We start from the raw sequence: 20,627 nt of genomic DNA on the forward strand, positions 1-20,627 counted from the left end.
AAGCCATTGTAAATTAAACCTGTATTTGTTTTTCTTTGCATTATTAGTACAGCAATGTAGCTTATTTTAGCTTTTAAATGAACACTTTTTCAACAATCCTTAGTAGTAGTTTTTGAATACATTCATTAAGTTCATGGCCTAAAGCCGTATATTTAATGTGGATACCAGACTATGCATAACTTATACAGGAAATTTTACGTGAAATAATTGACATAAACTGGTGTATAAATGTCAACTTTGTTTTTTTGGGAGGGTTGTTTTTCTTTGGGTAGATTTGTAATTACCTTTTAACCCTCCAGCTGTCCCTCTTGACAATCAGGAAAGTCATACCATATTTTAAATTATCATATTATGTGACTTAACTTTACAGCGTATGGGGATTCTTGGATTTCTGTCTGAACCTGATCTAAATTCTCATAAGAAAAAAAAATAAAAATCTGCAAACCACACAACTATACAACATGCCAGCTGGAAATCAGCACCATTTGATCTGCTTTGTTCTGCTGTAGCATCTGTACTATTTGAAGATGGCATTCTAAATAGTAAAAATATATAAATCCTATTAGTCCTAGAGTCCAGTTTGGTGTTATTTCCGATCCAGGGCACTTGAATGCCGCACTTCTAGTGACGAGAGCTTACAATGAGCACTTGAAGGCGACATCATGGGGCATGAAGGGCCACAGTGTGGGGACGGGGGAGTCCTCTTTGGCAGCTTGGCTGACTGCTGCTGTGATGGGAATTCAGCAGAAGTAATTAATAGGAGGACTACAAGACTACCAATTAGTGCTAGGCTGGCCTCACTCATGGACATGTGTGTATATATACGTAGTGAATGACTGAATTATCAACTTGGTGATAAGAACCTGATTTAAATTCTCATAAGAAAAAATCTGCAAACTATCCAACTACCTTGAACTGCTAGTTGTCATAATAAGTAGCTGATGTGACTTTCAGAGTTACCACCAAAGGTATTTATTTCACTTTTTTTTCTAAACATTAAATTACAAGACAAATTTGGAACTAGGCATCACTAGTACTGACCACAGTATGCCATAACTTAATCCATATGGTTGGAAGGCATCACTAAGCTTCAGGACATTTTAGGTTTTCAGCATCCTGGTAGCTAAATGAAATGTGTGTGTAGCCTGCAGCTGTATTTGCAGTGCACTTACATGGCTGTTTAGGGGTCTGGTTTGGGAGAATTGGAGCCTTGCGACTTTGGACTTTCCTGCTTATATAAATTCTGAAAACTCCAAAACAGAAAAATATGCTCATGGTTTTGGCAATCTAGTAGGACCTTAACAATTTCCAACAGTATTGAGATACTTATAGACATGACTGTCCATCAGTACTGCATAAAAAACGAGGAATTTCTTAACATATTCCAGTCCCCTTTCTTCAACACACAGGAAACTCTGCAGTAAATAGTAAAATAAAACAAAAATATAGAATCGTATGGACCATAATGTTAAAGCGCACAGACATACACTAACATTAGGGATGCAGCAATTTTGACTCATCAATCAATGATGACTTTGGTAGAGTCTTCAAACTCCAAACCTCAAGAGTTTGAATTATTCAGTGACGAGAAAAATGTTGATCTAATGCCAGAAAGCTTTTCTAAGCTTAAACAGAGACTGAAAAACAGTTAAATAAGCTGTTATAAAGAAACAAAAATGGACTTTGACTTGATTTTTTTGAAGTGACGCACACATCTGACGTACAGGTAGACAACACAGAGCCTTTAGGCTAAATCACAAGAAACAGTCCTTTTTTTTATTCACGGTTCATTTCTTACATTGTTCAAGTACAAAGTTAAAATGCCTTTTTAATTAGTTCATATTCATACAAGAGTAAAATAATAATAGTGCCTTTTCATTACTACGACAAACTTAAATACAGTCATTGTAAAGACAAACTTGATTTATACTCCTAACAATATATTTTTCTTATTTTCAGATAAAATTTTAGCACCTTTTGAAACACCACCAGGTCCTCCTTTTCCTAAAAGCTCATCTTTCATTTAGTCCATGAGATGAGTGTCTGCATGCGCCACAGCATTGTATTTGTAGGTGTTGTGCATGTGTCTCTGAGCGTCGTTCGCTCTGTGTGTTGATAACAGTGTTCTGTGTGTGTTGGTTTGAAAGTGTATCAGTGTTTAAAACAGCGCATCACTCAGCCTAAAAGCTGTCGATAGGCGAACAGAAACATCATCACCGTGTCACCCACCATTTAAAAATATCAGTTCTTTTCCTCGTGCTTTTGTCGTACTGCGCTCTCAGGCAGATAAGTGTTGGAATAACACTGAACAGCTGAAAACTGCTGCGCTGAACCACAACTCTTTAATTTACAATCTATATTTGCTTGTCTATAGCATTTTTTTAGTTAACCAATCATTTCTTTTGATTTTCTTTGTTCAACATTACATTGTACATTCATTTTCAGGCGATTTTCCAGGGATAAAACTATTAAATATTTCACTCTGTATTCAGCATTCCAACATGCTCACAATGACTACGGTAAAATGCTAAGTTTAGTAGGTACTATTCTTACCATGTTTCACATTTTATTGTAGTGTGTTAGTTTACTAAAATTAGCTAATTAGCAATAACCTCAAAGAACAGCTGAGGATGATGGGAATGTTTCACAAGTAAGTAGTCATAAATCAGATTATTAGACAGGTTGAACATGTATATTTGTACCAAAACTTTTGTCAACTCCCTTTAATAGTTTTCAAGATATATGAGCTTCATCGTGGTGATGGAAGAAAAGTCATTAAGATTCAGTCTCGCAGAACGATGGATATCTGGACATAATTTCATGGTGATCCAGTAGTTGTTGAGATATTTCAGTGAGGATTAAAGTAGGGGGATGAACCTACAGACTGATATTGCCACTTAAAAAAAATCTAAACATATACTAAACAAAAATATAAAAGTAGCAGGTAATACGAGCACCTCGACCACAGAACGGATGTCATGAAAGAACCATGTACGATTATTTTGGAAATGATAATGACCAGATGAAGAGTGGAGCCAGAGACCAGAAATCACAAGCATGTCCACCATTTGCTTCACATAGTGCCACACATCTGTGACACATAAAATGAATAAGGTCGTTGATCGTGGAATGTTTTCTCACTCCTACTGAAGGGCTCGGTAAGGTTGGTGGACATTGTGAGGGAAACGATTTCTCAGACAACAAATGGTGGAGTCGTGGACATTCAGGTCACGGCCCTGACTGACATGCCAGCAGCTCGTTCCCGTCTGTCTGACAGAATAAAGCTGCATTTAAAGGTGGCCTTTTATAGTCACTGGTTAAATGAGTGTCTATGGATTGGTCACTCTATCTGGTCATTATCTTTTAAAGCCACAGAAACTCGGTTTAGGATTAAATCAGCAGTCGAGAACTTGTCACCACTTAAACAGCTCAAAATTTCAAAAAGACCAAAAAAAAGCTGCATTTATATTTTTGTCCAGTGTATAAAGTAGATGTTGTTTAGCATTTTTTTGTTCTTTCTTTCTGTCATTTTTGTTTTTTAAATGACTTTCGGACCAACAAGATTTAAGCTTAAGACCCTTTATGAGGCGTGAACCACCACAGTCATTTGGTTCAAGAACCTCAAAGAGAAGTCCAGTTGATTTCTACTGAAGCTCCTAGGATTACCATGACCGGATGACTGAGAGACAGACATATTGGTTCAGCAGTATAAATTTGGGGATTTTGCTTCAGCAACTCCAACAGTACAGTCAGTGTTATTTCAACCCATCTCTGGTGTGAGAGCGCTGTACAGCTCATCGGTTCAACAATTTCTTCTGGCATTCTTGGGTACAATAGAACAAGTCACTATACTAACTGTAATATATGCTTTCTCTAGCCTCTCTCTCTCCCCTCTAGGCTGAGACTGAACTGAACTGAGCACCAACCTGGAACAGTACACACACACAATAACAGATTATTATTGTAATTATTATTACCATTATTATTATTATCATTACTCCCTAATCTAACATGGAATCGGAGATTACACTGACTGACTGACATGCAGCACCTGGGGGTGGGGTGGGGATGTTGGAAGGGATTCAGCTGGGGAGGACGGTGGGAGTTTGGGGGTTTGGGAGCACCAAGCGACGCGAGGGTGATGATGTCCCACCCAGCAGCGCCGTGGGAAGCCTGATGGCAACAGGCAGCCGGCAAGAACACAGTGTGTGTGCATGTATGCGTGTGTGCTGATGACATGTTTGGTAGCGAAAGAATTACGAGAAGCATAAAAGTCGGCACCTTGTTTCCAGCAGATGTACGTGTATGTGTGTCTGAGCCATCTGCAAGAGCACTGTAAAAAAGAGCTGAGTTAAAAAGCACCTGAAGGTTGGTTGTACAAACGGAGAGTAAACATGATGAAAAAAAAAAACTTTGAACCTGCTGGTTTAACTGTTGGTTTGAAAGACTGTTTGTGCATGTACAGTGTGTGTGTGTGTGTGTGTGTTTGTGTGTGAGAGAGAGACAGATTGTGTCCATATTGACTGCATGTGTCCAGTTGTTAGCTGGTATCTGAGGAAGGTCAGAGGATCGGAAGGCTTCCTGGAAAAGATGGTCGTCTAATGACCAAAAGCACCAGACTGAAATGTTTTCTCCAAAGACAGCCCTGTCTAAATAAACGTCCATTGGTACACAGACGTTTCTCATAGTGTCTGCATGTGTTAGAATCTTAATAGAAACAAAGCAACTACACTTGATGGCGCCATTTTCTTCCTGATTATTCTGACTAATAGTCATGGAGCAACTGAGTTTATCCCATAATGCACTGGGCAAAAGGTACGAGAAACACCCAAAACAGGGGGTACAGCTGTATCCGTGATATCTTAAGAAGTGTCTGGTATTTATACAGGGCTATCTGTTTCAGTCGTAGGAAGTAGAAAACCAGCATAGTGTCTAAAGAATAAAGGTCTACCTCTGGTGTCGGCGGATGTCGCTGCAGCTCAATAACTGGAGGACATTTTAGATCCCTAATAAGCATGGTGGGAGCATGACTGCTGGAGGGCTTTTACTGTTTCACCAGACAAAAAAAAGGTACCACTGAAGCTGAGGCACAAGAAAAGCTGCATTGCAAGAGGGTACATTAAATGTTGCTGCGAGGACGACACTGAGTTTATGAAACTGGTGTTTTAGTTTCTCAGAGGCAGCGCTGCTCTGGAGGCAGAAATAATCTTGCCAGATGAGTTAAGTCCATAGACTATACGTAAAAGATGGATGTAGTCACGTACTGGTTTGTGGACTACTGTTTTGAAGCCTCTGGTTTTAGTCCTTTTCTTACTGACCAGAGGAGTCGCCCCCTGCTGGCTATTACAAGGTTTAAGTCACTTGGAAGCTTCTCCATCATTTATATACAGTCTTCTGCTAAACCTCAACGGTTGGAGCAAAAGATTTCTAAAAAAAAAAAGATCTTAAATGAATGACAAGCCCACACATTCACCAAAGTCATAAGTTCTAGTTTTGGAATAACCAGTGCCACCCTCACAATGGGAAAAACTTGACTGAACAAGGTCAATGTTAATCAAGCTACACAGATGGACTACGCTATATCATCACAGTATATTGTAACTGTTTTGTTGGTAGTTTGAACCTTTCCTCCAGTTCATCAACATAATGAGCACTGCAGGGTTTAAAAAGCATCCTTTTTCACTGATAACTTTGAAGATTCAAAGTTTGGTATAGTATTATGACATCTACCCTACCAACGGGTGCTCATTTGACTTATTTTTATTTATTTTGCAGAATTCAGTAGTAACATCCAACCTCCATCGCAACGCTGAGGACTGTGGCCTCACATTGGCCTCTGCCAGGAAAAGTGACACAATTACTAAGGAGAAATACAGTATTATTCTAATTTAAGATAAACATCACAGTCATTTGAGCAACATCCCAATTTTTCTACCAGTAAATACTGGTCAATATTAAAAGGCTGCTGGTCCACACTTTTTTTCACAGCACAGTGGCCACAGCATTAATCAGACCTGATTGCCTTTAATATTGCAGAAACCACACACAAATAACAGTATGAAGATTTTCCTGCTTGCTGTACTGAAACATAATCGTAGATGTTGGTCCTGTCAACAAGGATACAGGCAGCAGTAGCTTATATTTTTAATATGTGCACTCTGTATATAACAATGACCTGTGAATGGCTTAGTGTAAAAGCAGTCTTCAGTCTGTCTCCATTATGTTCACAATTTTTCCAACGCAGTGACCTCTAACACTGACTCTGTGTTTTATCCCAACAAGAGGGTGTCATGCACACAAGTTCCTCTGTCCACTGGAGGGCAATCTAAACACTCATTATGTACACAGCAGTGAGGATGTTGCTTCTCTTAAAAGTTTTTAAAAACATTTTGCACTGTTTCAAACTAAATTTTATATTTCATTACTTTTATTTTTTTTTCCACATTTAGGATCTATTATGTTATTTTGTGTACTTTTTTGCTTTGATTTTGCCTGTTGTACATGATCAGCTTTGTTTTTCCATCCACTTAACCTCAAGCTGCAGTGGCATCCTGTAAAATGCACTCTGTTATTTCATACTGTGTGCATTACTAACAACACTAGGTAAAGATGTACACCTTTTTGCGGTGACTTGATCTTGGCCCACTGAGGTGTAAACCCAACTGGTAAGACAGTTTGTACCACCAGAGCAGCTCAACCTTCATAAAACACAAAATTTTACAATCTGATTTAGTTGCATTAAAAGGCCTCGTGTTGATCTATCTGAGCACTGTTACCCTAGTTTTTTTTTTTTATTTTACTTTTTGAAAATCCCCTGCACACTCAAGCACACTGAATAGATCTTAAAAATTCATGGCCACCTCTCTTTGCTGGTTTTTGCCTCCACCCGCTTGTATTTGTCTGGTTTACCTCGGTTAGGGACCCAAAACTGCAGCGACTGAAACAACCAGAGACCATTCAGTCTTCAAGAGCACCAAAAAACTGTAAAAGTGTTGTATTAAAGTGGCACCATTTGGACTCAATCACTGCCTGACCAGCACCACGAGCGTTAACTGGTGTGTGTATGTGTCTTTGTATATATATTCGTGTTCATTGCACTGTACTACACCAGCAGCACTGTCGTTACATATGAATACAGTTAAGTGTTACGGTACAGAGGGATTTGTTGGTGTGTTGATGTATTCAGAGATATATTAAAAACCAAAAAAAAAAAAATCAGGGCAGCTTTGTTAGTTTGGCGCCCCCTGGAGGTTTGAACTCCAGCTGATACGACACAGTAAAGCCAGAAGACATCAGTTTCAAGGTCGGACAGGAAGTTTGTGTATGAAGATTTACAGTACAGAAACCCTGCACCTGCGCGTTCGTGTGTCTGTGTGTGTGTAGGTCAGCAAGGTAGCACCAGGGGACTAAGATCAGCCAGTGGACTACATGGAATCTAGGGAAGCAGAGTCCTTTACACTGTGTGTGGATGTATGTGTGTGGGTTTATGTATGCACGTCCGGTCATCTGTGTCATCCTGCATCAGCCAACCTTCATGTACAAGCTGTATACTGTTTGAAGTTATCAGTGTGTGTGTCTGTCTGTGTGTGTGTGTGAGAGAGAGAGAGTTGGCGTGTGACTAGTAGCAGGCGAAGTATTCCTTGAGCGGGGCGAAGAGGTGCCTGATGACGGGGACACTCCATGAACGTCCCAGCAGCCTTTGCCTGGCCAGACGACTCATGTTGGACACGTCGGTATAGTGGACGGGGAAACCAAACACCCTGAAAAACACCAGACATTTCATTATTTCAGAACTTGGATTGTATAAATGATGTGTGAAGAATTGCCAAAACAGTTATAAAATCAATAGGTTATTAAGATAAAGTTCAGTAACTTCTTTATTAAATGATTAATTGATTAGGTTGTTTCAGCAAAATGACTTAAAAACTTAGCTTGATTCTGGTTTTCCAAACATGAGCATTTCCTGTATTCTGATTTGGATCTATCACGGTAAACAGAACTCCAATTTGAGGATGTAATTTGAAGAAGTCATCATTATGTGTCATATTTTGGAGAAAAAAAAAAGAAGGAAAAAAGCTATTAAACTATCTGGTTGAGCTGGACTTCTTCTTTTTTGTTTTGTTTTAAACACCTGCAGAATAAAGAAATGGAAAGACACTTATGAGCATCTCCAAAAAAAAGGGAGCCGTGCACCTTTATGCATGGCACAGCAGCGGTAACATTATAATTCATTTAAAAGCATGTAAGTGTAAAATACACTATCGCCTATAAAGTTGGAATAATTTTTGTTTTCAGACACATTCCTCTTTTTATTTCTATTTATACACATCAGTAATCCCTTCTGACCAGGTGCAATGATGACATACTGAGTCCCAGTTACCAGGTGAAACCAATTCTGACTTCAGGATCGGACTGAAGAGTGGGACGTCCTGCCCAGTGACACCATCAACAAGCTGGTGGACAGTATGCCACCATGTCTTAACGCACTGATCTGTGTCAGGGATGGCCATGCTCAATATTAGTGACTGAGGGACATTTGAAAGAGTAATATTGGACATTCTAATGCATAAAATCCCATCGAATATGTGTTTCCTGTTATATGACCAAGGTTGAAAAACTAAAACAACACCCTTAATTCTATTGTTCAATACTCCCTAATTTAGTTTAAGCCCGAATACACAGTTTGTAAAAGTTAATTGTGGATATGTATTGTACCTGTATTGTGATATCAATAAAGTTTTGAGAAAATATACACTTTATCTATCAAGAATAAATCACATTGTCAATCATTCCATGAGAAGAGGCAAAAAATAATAATTTTATACCAACTTTTTGGGCAACAGTGTATATCAGACACAGAGACAGCACTGATTAGGATCAAACAAAAAGTCACACTGTGTATGTTTCTTCAGACAGGTGAGCTGTCACACAGGCTCACAGTTTATCAGCTGCAGCTAAATCATTTGTTACAAAGCAGCTGTTCTCAGGTTGAATCCTGAGTGAATGACAGAATGCCATCACTTCAACAGAATGATGAAGCAGCAGTGTTACACATCCGATGTCTGAAAAGGGTGCAAGTGGACGATCTGTAAACTGTGAAGAGTTTATAACTAGAAATTTTGAAAGATGAGGACCTAATATCTGTATGTTTGTGTTAGGAATTATCAAATCAACTAAAGTATAAAGGAAGGGTTTGGAAAAACAGAAACAGCAAAGAGAAATAAAATGAACAAATTGTCCCCTAATCACTTCAGCTATATTAAGTTATTTATATTACAATGCCACTCTAACAGAAGTAGATTAGACATGCAAATGAAATCCAGACAAACAGATGTTGATGTGCAGGACAGCCGGGATTATTATTCATTACTTTTTCAAATCACAACAAGTAGAGACACTTAACAAACACAGAACCACCACTGTACCTTTCCATCTCGGTACACCAGAGGATGTCCTCCTTGTTGTCCATGTAGACGGGGAAATGCTCATCTTTCCCCTGCTTCACAGAGTTGGAGCGTGTCGTTATCGTACGCAACTTCTCAAACTGGAATTATCATCCAGAACACACACAACCACAGACAGATACAAACAAACACATACATCCTTTTTTAATCCTAAATCGATTCTCTTTTTGTACAGTAACTTTCTATCATACACACTCAAGTGATGGTTATCAAAAGATTACTTTTTAAAGAACCGACTGACACTTTCTCTTGCTGGTAAAGGAAAAATCCTACAGTGGCAGCACTATAATGCAGAAAAAATTGACATTATTGATGTGAACATTTTTGCAAAAGTTGTCCACGGCAAAAAAAAATGCCTCTGTTATACATCGTATCTACACCACTTTAGAGATTTCCAACAGTATTGACCCAATTTTGACACAAAAAACTCTTTGTCCTTGGTTTTCTATCCATCACATAGAACTAAAATACCTTTAACATTTGCCTTTAGTTTCCAGACTTGTGCAAAAACTCCTTTTTGTGTTCAACTAGTAAAAGAGTTACATACCATATAAATATACAAATGCACTCACTCATACACACAGACAAACATGCGCACACACTCACACAAACGCATGTGGATACCTTGGCTGTGCGGCCGTGCTCGAGGCACTCTTGTAGGTCCAGCTTGTCATTCGCCATCGGTGTCAGAGGTCTGCAGCAAACAAAAAGGTGCAGAAAGAAAAGCATAACTGTCAATAAAAGCTGTATTTTTAGATTCATCAACAGGAAGTAAACTAATTCCAGCCTCGTATTAGTGTGTGTGTGTGTATCACCTTGACATGCCCGGCAGGTTTCCCCAGAAATAGCGAGCGCGGTGGGCAGCAGAGACCTCCTTGGCGTCAATCATCACTGGATTACACTTAAGAGGAAGCAGTAGGGTTACTTCATGTTCTACTTAAGGGGAACATCCTCTGTTAATGATCATGCTGGACTGTGGCCCTGATGAGTTGTCCATTATATTTTAGGTTTTCTTCTTTCATTAGCTAAAAATGCCTTTTTGTCATCGCTTATTTGTCATTGAGAGTTTTTTTTTGCCACAGATGGTTGAAAACTTTAAACATAAACTAAAGATTTGTTTGAAATTGTAAAGTCCATTTCACTTTAATTTATGTAGCCCACTAGTACAAATCACAAATTTGACTCAAGGCGCTTTACAATCTGCACCACATATAACGCTCTCTATCTATAAACTTCTTTTGGATGAATCAAAAACAAAAAACTTAGACAGGGAAAAAATGGAGTTGACACAGGAGTTCTTTTTTTCAGATTGGAAACCAATGTCATGTGCACAGAAAAGTCCAAAATACATAAATTACAATAGAGAAAATCAGGATATTTTGCCAGCTGCATCAGCTCTATGCAGGAGAACTTGTGTGTGAGGTTGTGGGCAGCTCCTTATTAAAATGTTTTCAGGCTGTAGTTAATAAAATGGCCAAACATTTAAGATGATTCATATAAAAATCTGTTCTTTTTTTTTTTTTTTTTAAAGCTGCAGGGACCTTGTGCTCTTAGCCTTGATATATTCTAGTTTATGTAACTCCTCGCCTCCCAACAAATCACTACGATGGAGGTGGAGAGAGTGACGTTTGCATGACTCTGGTCTGACTCACTACATGTAGACCATTTCCACAGTTCACCACACTTTGCTTTCTGCTCCCCTCCCACTATCTGTGTGTTATCATTTTCAAAATCCCCTTTGGAAACAACAACAACCTACAAGCAGCAACCTACAAGCTGAAAAGTGTTTTTCTGCATCTGGATCACGCAGCCCTGCTTGGTTTTCTGGCTTATTAGTGGTTTTATTGTCAGTTGTCAGCTAATCTTTCTGCGTGCAATTCTCCTGTCACTAATTTACAGGGATACTGTTGCTGCAGCCTCGGCTTGGAACCGCACCGAGACAATTGTGATCACTTTTTCTCCTTACAGCAGAAGGATGTTGAAGCACAGCCAGATCATTCTCCAGTGCTGACATAGCACTGTGGAGATCTGGTTATGCGAGACAAGAGCCACAAAAGGAAAATACAACAGGTTGACATAAACCAAATTTTCTGTTTGTTTGCATGTCTCTGCATGTGTTTACATTGCAGTGTGAACAGTGTTCGTGAGCTTGTTTGTTTTACCTCTAAAAAGCGGGAGATGTCCCGTTTGTCGCTGACTCCCATCGCGACCACGTTTTCAAAGAGCCAGAAGAACGGCCGCTCATCACCCGGTTTTGGCCGAGCCTCGTGCAGCAGACGGTAAAACTCAAAAAACAACCGACCGGTTCCCTCTGTGGGAGGACAAGGAAAGTTCAGCCTCCATTTCACATGAGAATCAAGCTGTTCTATTTGTCAAGCTTATTTTATAACGAAAAAACCTGTGTCACCCTTCAGTGACGTCTTACCGTAAAGGCCTTTTCTTGCAGGGTTGACTATAGAGAGGTCATTACAGGGGCTTCCTCCTATCACCAGGTCAAATGGTCCCCACTCTTCGATCTGACAGTCAAAACACAAGTTTGTAAGTTCAGTCTTCTTCTTTATAAGTAAGCAGGAATAGACATAATGCAAATTGTGCGTTATAAAAAAAAAAAAAAAACCTGCTGCAAATACAGAATACAAACAGAGGTGTGAATGTCATCATATCTTACAGATGATTATCTATGAATTGTCGAAGCAAAGACAAGAGCATTCCACTTACATGTTTGCGAGTTACGTTGCGTACATCTCCCACGTACATGATGCGTCCGTGGTGTCGAACCATACCCACAGTGATGGAGTCTTCACACACTTCAGACGCAACATACTTGTCGACCTGGATGCCCAGATCTTTCAGCACCAGCAGACCTGAACAGAAAACACACACACACAAATTGTTTTGTTAGTACTTCTATGGGAGAGTTCACTGCATAATCATCAATGTTGACGTAGTCTTTCAGTCTGGTATTGAAATGTTCCTGAAATGCTTTCTTATAGTGAGAAAAAAAATTTGAACAAACTTAAAACTACCTGAGGGAAAACAAGAAGGAAAAAGGGTCGTTTAAAGGACTGAAAGCAAACCAGCTTGTTCGGACACAGAAAGTATAAAGAGTTAAAACATCAACAAGAAATGTCATATCTGTCATTTTGATGAGGGATCTATCGTTCAAGTCATCCAACAAAAACACAAAACATACTCTGGTTCCAGCCTCTTTACATTTCTCAGTTTATGTCCTTGTAAACTGGATGTTTTTTGGGTTTTTTGGGGGGTAGTTGGTCTGACAAAACAATCTGAAGATCCATCTATACACCGCTTAATCCTCACAAGGGTCGCCAGGGGGCTGGAGCCTATCCCAGCTGACTTAGGGTGAAGGCAGGGGACACCCTGGACAGGTCACCAGTCTATCACAGGGCTACACTTAGAGACAGACAACCAAGCACACTCACATTCACACCTACGGACAATTTGGAATCATCAATTAACCTCAACATGTTTTTGGACTGTTTGGGGTGGGAAGTCGGAGAACCCGGAGAGAACTGTACGGGGAGAACGGGCAAACTCCACACAGAAAGATCCCAGTGTCGCGAACTAGCGACCTTCTCGCTGCGAGGCAACAATGCTAATCACCGTTCCACCTTGCAGCCCCAGTCTGAGGACGCCACCTTTAATAGTTTCCACGATCATCTAACATTTAAATTTGATAGTCAGGTAACTAAGCGTGGTATCAACAGTCACTTTTATTTTCTGCCAACTTTTATTTGTTTCATGTCAGTTTAAGATAAGAATTGCCTACTGTGATACATCTCTTATGTGAAATGATATTCCCTGTTGCTGGATGTTTGACACTGCAACATTTGAATTGGCCAGAACTCACATGCATCTCACTGGATGAGATCTCTAGGTGTGTGTGTGTGTGTGTGTGTATCTATGATTTGCACTAAACACAAAGTGTCACTAGTTTTGCATTTGGTCAGAAACCACAGTACTGGAAACAGGCTGATGTTGCTAGATGAAAGGTGACGGGAACAGCAAAGTTAAAACAACTGGTCCTAAGTCAGAAATGAATGTGTATATTAGGTTTTATGTGATCCATCTATTAGTTATGTCAGTCATGAAAACAGCTGTGTCTTGAGGATTCATCCTCTGAGGTCTAAATCTGTACAAATTTCAGAGCACATCAACAAGTGTGTGGATCAACCAATTGACCGACTAACACTGTGTGATAATCACAGCTGATCAATAATAACTTTAACGGCTAGCTGTGGCGCCACACATACGTACCTGTCGCAATGCCATCAAACAGGGAAAGGACTCTAATCGGTTTCCTCTTCTCTGCTGCAACTGGAGGATACAACTTGGCTGGCTCCTGAAAGACAGGCAAGAGGTAGAGGAAACACAAATCACAGTTGGTAAATAGAGCAGAAACAAAGTGTCCGTAACACATTGTTTTATTTACAGTGATCATCTGCTCGTTTTTTGGGGAAAAAACTGCTTAAGGAAACGTTATATTGAATGTGAACTTGCTCTTTTTTAAAGTGTATAACTGCCATGGATAATTAAGAGTTGACAAGGCCTTCCCCACATTTTAATGTTTCCCATTGAACTGTATTTCTCAAAATCTTGGCAAGGCTGTGATAGCAGATAAGATGTAGAATGGCAGAAATATTATCATGTTATTATATTATATACATTGAAGGATGTAGGCCTTATCGAGAATGTAAGATAAGGAAGAAGCAAATAGGAAACTTGGATAACATTAAAATACTAAAAGGCAAAGTTAGCAAAATGCTAAAAACATATGGACATAAAATTTACTACATCTCATTGTCTTATAGTGCGCTCTGTGGACTGAGCTGAAATGACTGAGCTCTATGGACTGCTGTTAAGAAGAAACAGGGGTATAGTATAAAAGTATATTATGTTTTTAAGTTGCCATTTTATAGCAGGTTTAATGAGCCATCCTGGTGGTTGAGGGGTTGGTAGTCACATCGCATAACACTAATGTTCCCAGATACACAGCAATTCCTGCTGAGAAACATTTGTTACATGTTTCGTCTGTCTCTGTACTGTTTTTGTCATAATACATCAATGTGTTAAGTGAGTCTTATTAAACATTGCCATTGTTTTAATTATTCTAGGGCCACACTACAGGATTTCTATTTAAGCATATTTTTTCTGTGTGAATGCGGTTCGTCAGTATAACTGTGGATGTGCATTGAAATAATACTCAGGTACCAAATGCACATTATAAACTGGGTGTATGCAAAGTTAGGGGAACTTTATTGATTCTATAACTGAAAAGTAGTAAATACTTTTTATTTCATAAATGTAAAAATATTATTTTTAAAGAATTAAGCAGTAATTTAAAGGTAGGTCCACTTGTGAAAACAAAACAAAAAATCATCTTCATTTACCTGTTAAGACTTATGAGGTAAGTTATGAATTATCATTGTAAATTTCAAAGACGGTAAATTGTCTGAGTCTACTTTAAACATCCACAGGCTCCTCTAAGCAACTGACTCGTCATATGAAATGAAGATAGTTTATGGAAGACATTTAAAGACATTTAAAGTATTTCTACCTTGTAGTTTACACTGTTTGGAATGTCAACAATAAATGGCACTTTAGTTCAAGATCTGGAAAACCTGCAACCTCATCACAAAAGTCAGTGTTTGGATTATGTAAAGCAACATCTGGATAACCCATAGTCATTTTGGAGAAAGTGGAAAACTATTTGCCTCCAATCACCAATGAAGCAGCAGCTGATGAAACAAACATCTTGCTAACTGCTCAGCATTGATGTGAAAATGTCCTGATTTGGGTTTTGCGAGGCAGCCAGTGCCAGTAAAAACACTGCATGGCTCGAGAGAAGAATCATCAAATTGTGGTTGCAGATGTCCTGCAGTGATACAAGACAGAGGCTTCTTCTGCAACAGGACGATGGTTGACAGCAGCCATCAGAAACCGCTATGGGCTTCACAAGTCACGACCTGATTTTAGATTTTAAATAAGTGTTTCTTCAACTTACAAATTCCTGTTCGTGGTTGTTGGCAAAGAAGTGCTGTAGTCTGCAGGGCCAGTCGTCCCGCCGTCGCAGTAACCCGTAGGTGTTGCGCGGTCCGCACATGTAGCAGTTCCAGGGGTCTTCTTTGATGGCCGCCGCTGCTGAGCCGGCTCCTACCAACAGATCTACACACTCCACACAGAAGCACCTGCACACACACACACACACACGACAGTTTATTAATGCTTTCCTTGCATTTATTTACTAGACAACTTTTTCACTTAGTAATTTGCCAGTTAGGACCAATGAAATTACACGTTGTTCTCCTTTAGGTCTCATTTGTGTTCAAACTGACTTCTTAAAAAACAAACCAGGAGTTGTAAACATTGAGTTATGTAGACCAGCAGGTAACTAATTTTGGAAAATGTCTTCCTTCATCAGCAGCCTGACACTGATCCAAATTCTAGCAGCCCATCATGCTGCACTTCATTAAGCATTATGACTATATTTACCTCTTAAGTTGTCAGAAAGAACATATGAAGTGATTATGAGCATTATTTTAAACTGAGACCAGACCTTGTATATAATAAACAAGTGGAAAAGGGGCAAAAGGCATGTAGTACATTATATTATAGGAGCATAGTTATGTCACAGGCACGTTTTTTTAAATTATTATTTTATTAAGGAAAGTCTTGAAGTTACAAAATAATCCTGCATACCTATTTTGAAAATATTTTAATTTATATAGCACCTGTTTTTAATAAACTTAGAAGTTCAACAACATCAAACCAACTAGCAAAGTAAGAAAGGCATCGAAAAAGGTCAAATAATTACACCACACACAAACTGCACTAAGCATTATAAAAACTTTTAAATATATTCAAACGGGATTAGAAGCAGACATCAAGTCAGCTAATGTGAGCTCTTCTAACCCTGATTGTTAAAGAAGGTCACACATTTTGACCAGCCATGGCCAAAAAAAGCACAATAAAGCCACCATTAAGGGCTTTATATATGAGCAATAAAATGCCATTTACTGCATCTTGAGCATCATCTCACCTACAACTCTGCTAAAACACTGTTAATTACTCTGTACAGCACAATGGCAAATTAGAATATTGGAGTAATTCAGCCATACATGCTTGAACAGCAAATTGATGAGGAATAATGATTCAGAAAGTTCCACTCTGCAGGTTGACAGAATTGATTGTTTCGGTTTGAAAGCCTGTGAGTCTGTTATCGAGAAGAATCGGTACACTGCTGACTTAGGGTGAAGGCAGGGGACACCCTGGACAGGTCACCAGTCTATCACAGGGCCACACTTAGAGACAGACAACCAAGCACACTCACATTCACACCTACGGACAATTTAGAATCACCAATTAACCTCAACATGTTTTTGGATTTTGGGAGGGAGGCGGAGAACCCAGAGAGAACCTATGCTGCACAGGGAGAACATGGAAACTCCACGCAGAGAGATCCCAGGTGTCCTAACCGGGATGCGAACCGGGGATCTTCTAGCTGCAAGGCGACGGTGCTAACCACCATGCAGCCCCAATTTCAACCCAATAAAACCAAATACAACCCTCCAAATAGAGAGTCTTTAAAAGTAAGTGATCCAACAAGGCTATGGTCAAAGTAAGACTTGTTTCCAGCGTCAGCCTGCTCCAGAGTTCATGTGGGTGCTTTCACACCTAACCTGGGCTTCGATGAGTCACATACAGTCAAATGAATAATTTTCTGCTCCATAGCTGAGCTGCTACATATCAGGTTGATCACTGTGCTCAGATTCATGCCTCTCATTGTTATGTTCTGAGCTGAAGTTCATTAACGTCACTCCTGATCTCTGCTGTGTTTGCAGTGAGGAGGTTAGAGCCCAGATCAACTGTGTACTCTGTATTCAAATAAATAAATCTGTTCCACATAAGCTGGTTGACTCAGTGGCCAATAAAGAGAGCCACATTTGACATTTATGGGGTAAATTGTTTCTGCAGTTGCGAAATCCAAAACCTTCTCCTGGCCACTAAGAGAAGCTGCTGCTTGCCAGTCCCAGACTCAGCAGCGTATACAGCTTCATACTGACCTACAGCAGTTGTTGTTGCCACACATGAGCACTTCCCTGCCTCCACAGCAGATGGTGCAGTAGGACTGGTAGCCGTCGTCGTCATACTGGTAGGCGCACTCCAGGAACGAGTTCTGCCAGGGAGCAAATCAGGACAGAGAAGCACAGTGACAGAGTGTTTTTTGTTGTTGTTGTTGTCCACCATATTTACATCTCTTGTTTCTACTTCTGTCCAATCAGATTTATGTGTAATATCTGAGCTCACCAATATTTGACCTAAATTCCAAAAATATCCTCATTGCTTTAAAAACAGCTGTTAGCTAGCATTTGCCTACTTGGGGAAATGGATGCTGATATAGCTGCTTGTCTAAGTAACTGATTCAATAATTCATAAAACATGCAAAACATTTCCAGTTTCTCAAATGTGCAAATTTCAGTCTGTTTTATGTAGCTGGAATTCAGTTATCTCATCTTGTACTGTACTTCAGTGTCACTAAATAAATTGATGTTTTCAGTATTTATCTCAATTTACACGAAAAGCAGGGAACTGTGCAGAAAGTCTGTCTAGGATTACATGAAGAACAACACCTGTTATTACGTTCTCCAAGAAGTTGGGAATATCTGTGACCAGGTAGTGTGGTGAACTGTGCTTTGCATGAAATTAAATTAGGAGTACTATAAATGCAAAGCAGTATTTTTTGGAAGCACCCTCCTTTACTTTACTTTTTAAAGCTCTTAGTCAGACGAGAGGAGAGGGTTTCTTACTTTGCAGCCCTGGCACATTGCTCCTACAAAGAGAGGATGCTCCAGAGAGACGTTGAGGCTTCCACAGGAGATGCAGATATCTGAAGAAACGCAGGCAGACAACACAAACATGCTAAATCTACAACATCTATCAGTTTATTTGGCTTTGTAATTACATTTATCTAGGAATTTAAAGACTTTTACTAGCCCCTACCCCAAACAACCATAATGTGTTTTATGATCTTGGTCGAGTGCTGTGGTGTCAGACTCTAACTTTACAGTTTACAACCTATTATAGAAGTCCAGGTGCTCATTTTGCTCCATCAGTTAATTATAGCGCTCGCTGTGTTCAGTAAACACATCAGCTAACTGAATAAAATGTAAACAAGACTAAAAATTGGATTCCACATGAGAGAGGTAAACAGAGTTAGGTTTGACTGTACCGCTACTGAAAACAATGTTTGAAATGAGCCATAAATTGCTCAACTAACAACGCTTCAGGGACAACAAATGATCAGAGATGATTACATCATGAAGAGACAATACATTTTTGAATGACAGCGTACGTCTTACATTTTCTAAACCTTTTTTTTCACTTTTTGGCAAATCATCACGATATCGCTTAAATACCAGATTTACCATTCGGTCAACTTTGGAACCAAAATTCAGACATAAAGATACAAGAATGAGAATAAAACATCACTTCTTTATTTTAAATATATCTTCTGTATAATGACGGTTCAACAACTTCAGAATCTTTTACCTTCTATATTCCTGGTCTTCTTTTTGATCTCAAAAATAAGTCGCTCTGGAAAACACAACACATTAGAAGACATTTTACTTCATATAAACACATATGAAACAATATAAACTTTATATAAAAACAAAAGAATGACAATAATAGTGGTTTTCTTCTGCAGATGTTATGTTACTGGCATATTTTGGGTGTAGTGTAGATTTCAACCTTCTGAACCCTGAGTGTTTTTGGCTTCTGTCACATTTTTCCTCATCGTGGGCTAATTTTTTTTTTACTGAAATATAAAGTCCTGCACCTCATTGGTAACCGAACACAAACTCCAAAATGTATTTTGTGCAGTATAACAAAGTAATAACACCATAACTAAAAAATAAGTTGAATTTACTCCCTTAAATATTGTTTTTAAAAATATGAAAAAAACAAATACTGGGAAAACAAATGCTACATGCTATAGATATTTGACCAGTTACATTTTTGATCTGTTTCTTTACTCTGAGTAAACACAGCCTGCAAGTTCAGCCCAGTTAAGAAACTGACAGGATTTTTGTCATGTGAATGTTGGCTAATTTAACAATGGCATCCCCAAAATGTCTGTAGCAAGGAGCACAGAATACAAACTGTTAAATTTTGAGACATATCACGATTTTTGGCTTAGATTTTGACCATTTGGATCATTTTGATAACAGACGGGGCCATTCAGTTGGCATCTGAACATGTAAAATCCAATGACTCTTTGTGTTTTGACAGTTTCTGGCTCTGAAAAATGGCTCCGTTTTGGTGATTTTTTTTAAAGGGATGAGATGCTTTGTTTTTAAACCCACTGCTGGGTTTTGGTGTTAAGAGGGTTAAAGTTACCAGTACTTTTTATTTACTCACAAACTAAAGGGACAAATAACAAGAATAGAAAAACAAAATTCTGCTGCAATGTGTTTGTATGTTTACCTCTGGTCCCTTCGTCGATCACCTCTCTGATCTTTGCTTTCTCGGCTGAGTTCTTGCGTGGTTTCTTTGCAGGTGGCGGTGTGTAAGCTGCCTCAGGCTCCGCCCACATCTCAGGGTACACTTCCTTATAAGGGTTTTGCTCCTCTGTGGGAAAAGAGCAAAATTTAGAACAGTTTTTGTTGTTTTCTGTCCCACATACTGTTTTCATGTTTTGTTTTCCCTTAACTACCTGTAAGGCTGTTTTTATCTGTCTCCTGACTTGAAGCTGATTTAAAAAGTTCTGTGTGTCAGGACCACTTTTTCTGTCAGGGGTGCACACACTCTTTTTTATGCATTTAAAACCAAGATAGTGATTTTATGTATATTTAAGATATCTTGTGAAACTTTGGCTTTTTGCTATCTTTAGAAATGTTCAGATCTGGGACTTTTGATGTGTGATGACTGACAAACTTTCTTTGGACTTCGCAGACATTCCTTTCAGACATGCAGGTACACCAAAAACTAAGGCACTAACTGTCACCTTCCAGGACAACTTTTAGAGCTGTCAAACTGACCAGTGTGCTATAAACCACAGTGCCCTTAAAGCTTATGGGGTTAATAAGAGAACTTCCCCTGATTTCTTGCCACCTTTGCAGCATCGACGTCTAAAAAAGCCTT

At 39.1% G+C, this 20,627-nt stretch overlaps 1 protein-coding gene across 5 annotated transcripts in view; it reads right to left on the reverse strand.

The window, feature by feature from the left end:
- Positions 1–6,468: 6,468 nt before the first annotated feature.
- dnmt3aa (DNA (cytosine-5-)-methyltransferase 3 alpha a) overlaps positions 6,469–20,627 on the reverse strand; it is a 62,367-nt gene continuing 48,208 nt past the window's right edge. For 3 of the 5 annotated variants that reach the window (XM_008279017.1, XM_008279013.1, XM_008279016.1), the window contains 13 exons: positions 19,971–20,114; positions 19,035–19,079; positions 18,293–18,372; positions 17,549–17,661; positions 15,490–15,673; positions 13,743–13,827; positions 12,183–12,328; positions 11,890–11,980; positions 11,627–11,775; positions 10,280–10,365; positions 10,089–10,158; positions 9,426–9,544; positions 6,469–7,760 (listed from right to left, as the gene is read on the reverse strand). In XM_008279017.1, coding sequence (XP_008277239.1) covers positions 7,619–7,760; positions 9,426–9,544; positions 10,089–10,158; positions 10,280–10,365; positions 11,627–11,775; positions 11,890–11,980; positions 12,183–12,328; positions 13,743–13,827; positions 15,490–15,673; positions 17,549–17,661; positions 18,293–18,372; positions 19,035–19,079; positions 19,971–20,114 — 1,454 coding nt within the window. In that variant the 3' untranslated portion in view covers positions 6,469–7,618. The remainder of the gene's footprint in view (positions 7,761–9,425; positions 9,545–10,088; positions 10,159–10,279; positions 10,366–11,626; positions 11,776–11,889; positions 11,981–12,182; positions 12,329–13,742; positions 13,828–15,489; positions 15,674–17,548; positions 17,662–18,292; positions 18,373–19,034; positions 19,080–19,970; positions 20,115–20,627) is intronic. The other 2 variants (XM_008279015.1, XM_008279014.1) reach the window with 2 other exon arrangements.

The sequence above is a fragment of the Stegastes partitus genome, unplaced genomic scaffold, assembly GCF_000690725.1.
Source record: "Stegastes partitus isolate 25-593 unplaced genomic scaffold, Stegastes_partitus-1.0.2 Scaffold142, whole genome shotgun sequence".
Taxonomy (NCBI): domain Eukaryota; kingdom Metazoa; phylum Chordata; class Actinopteri; family Pomacentridae; genus Stegastes; species Stegastes partitus.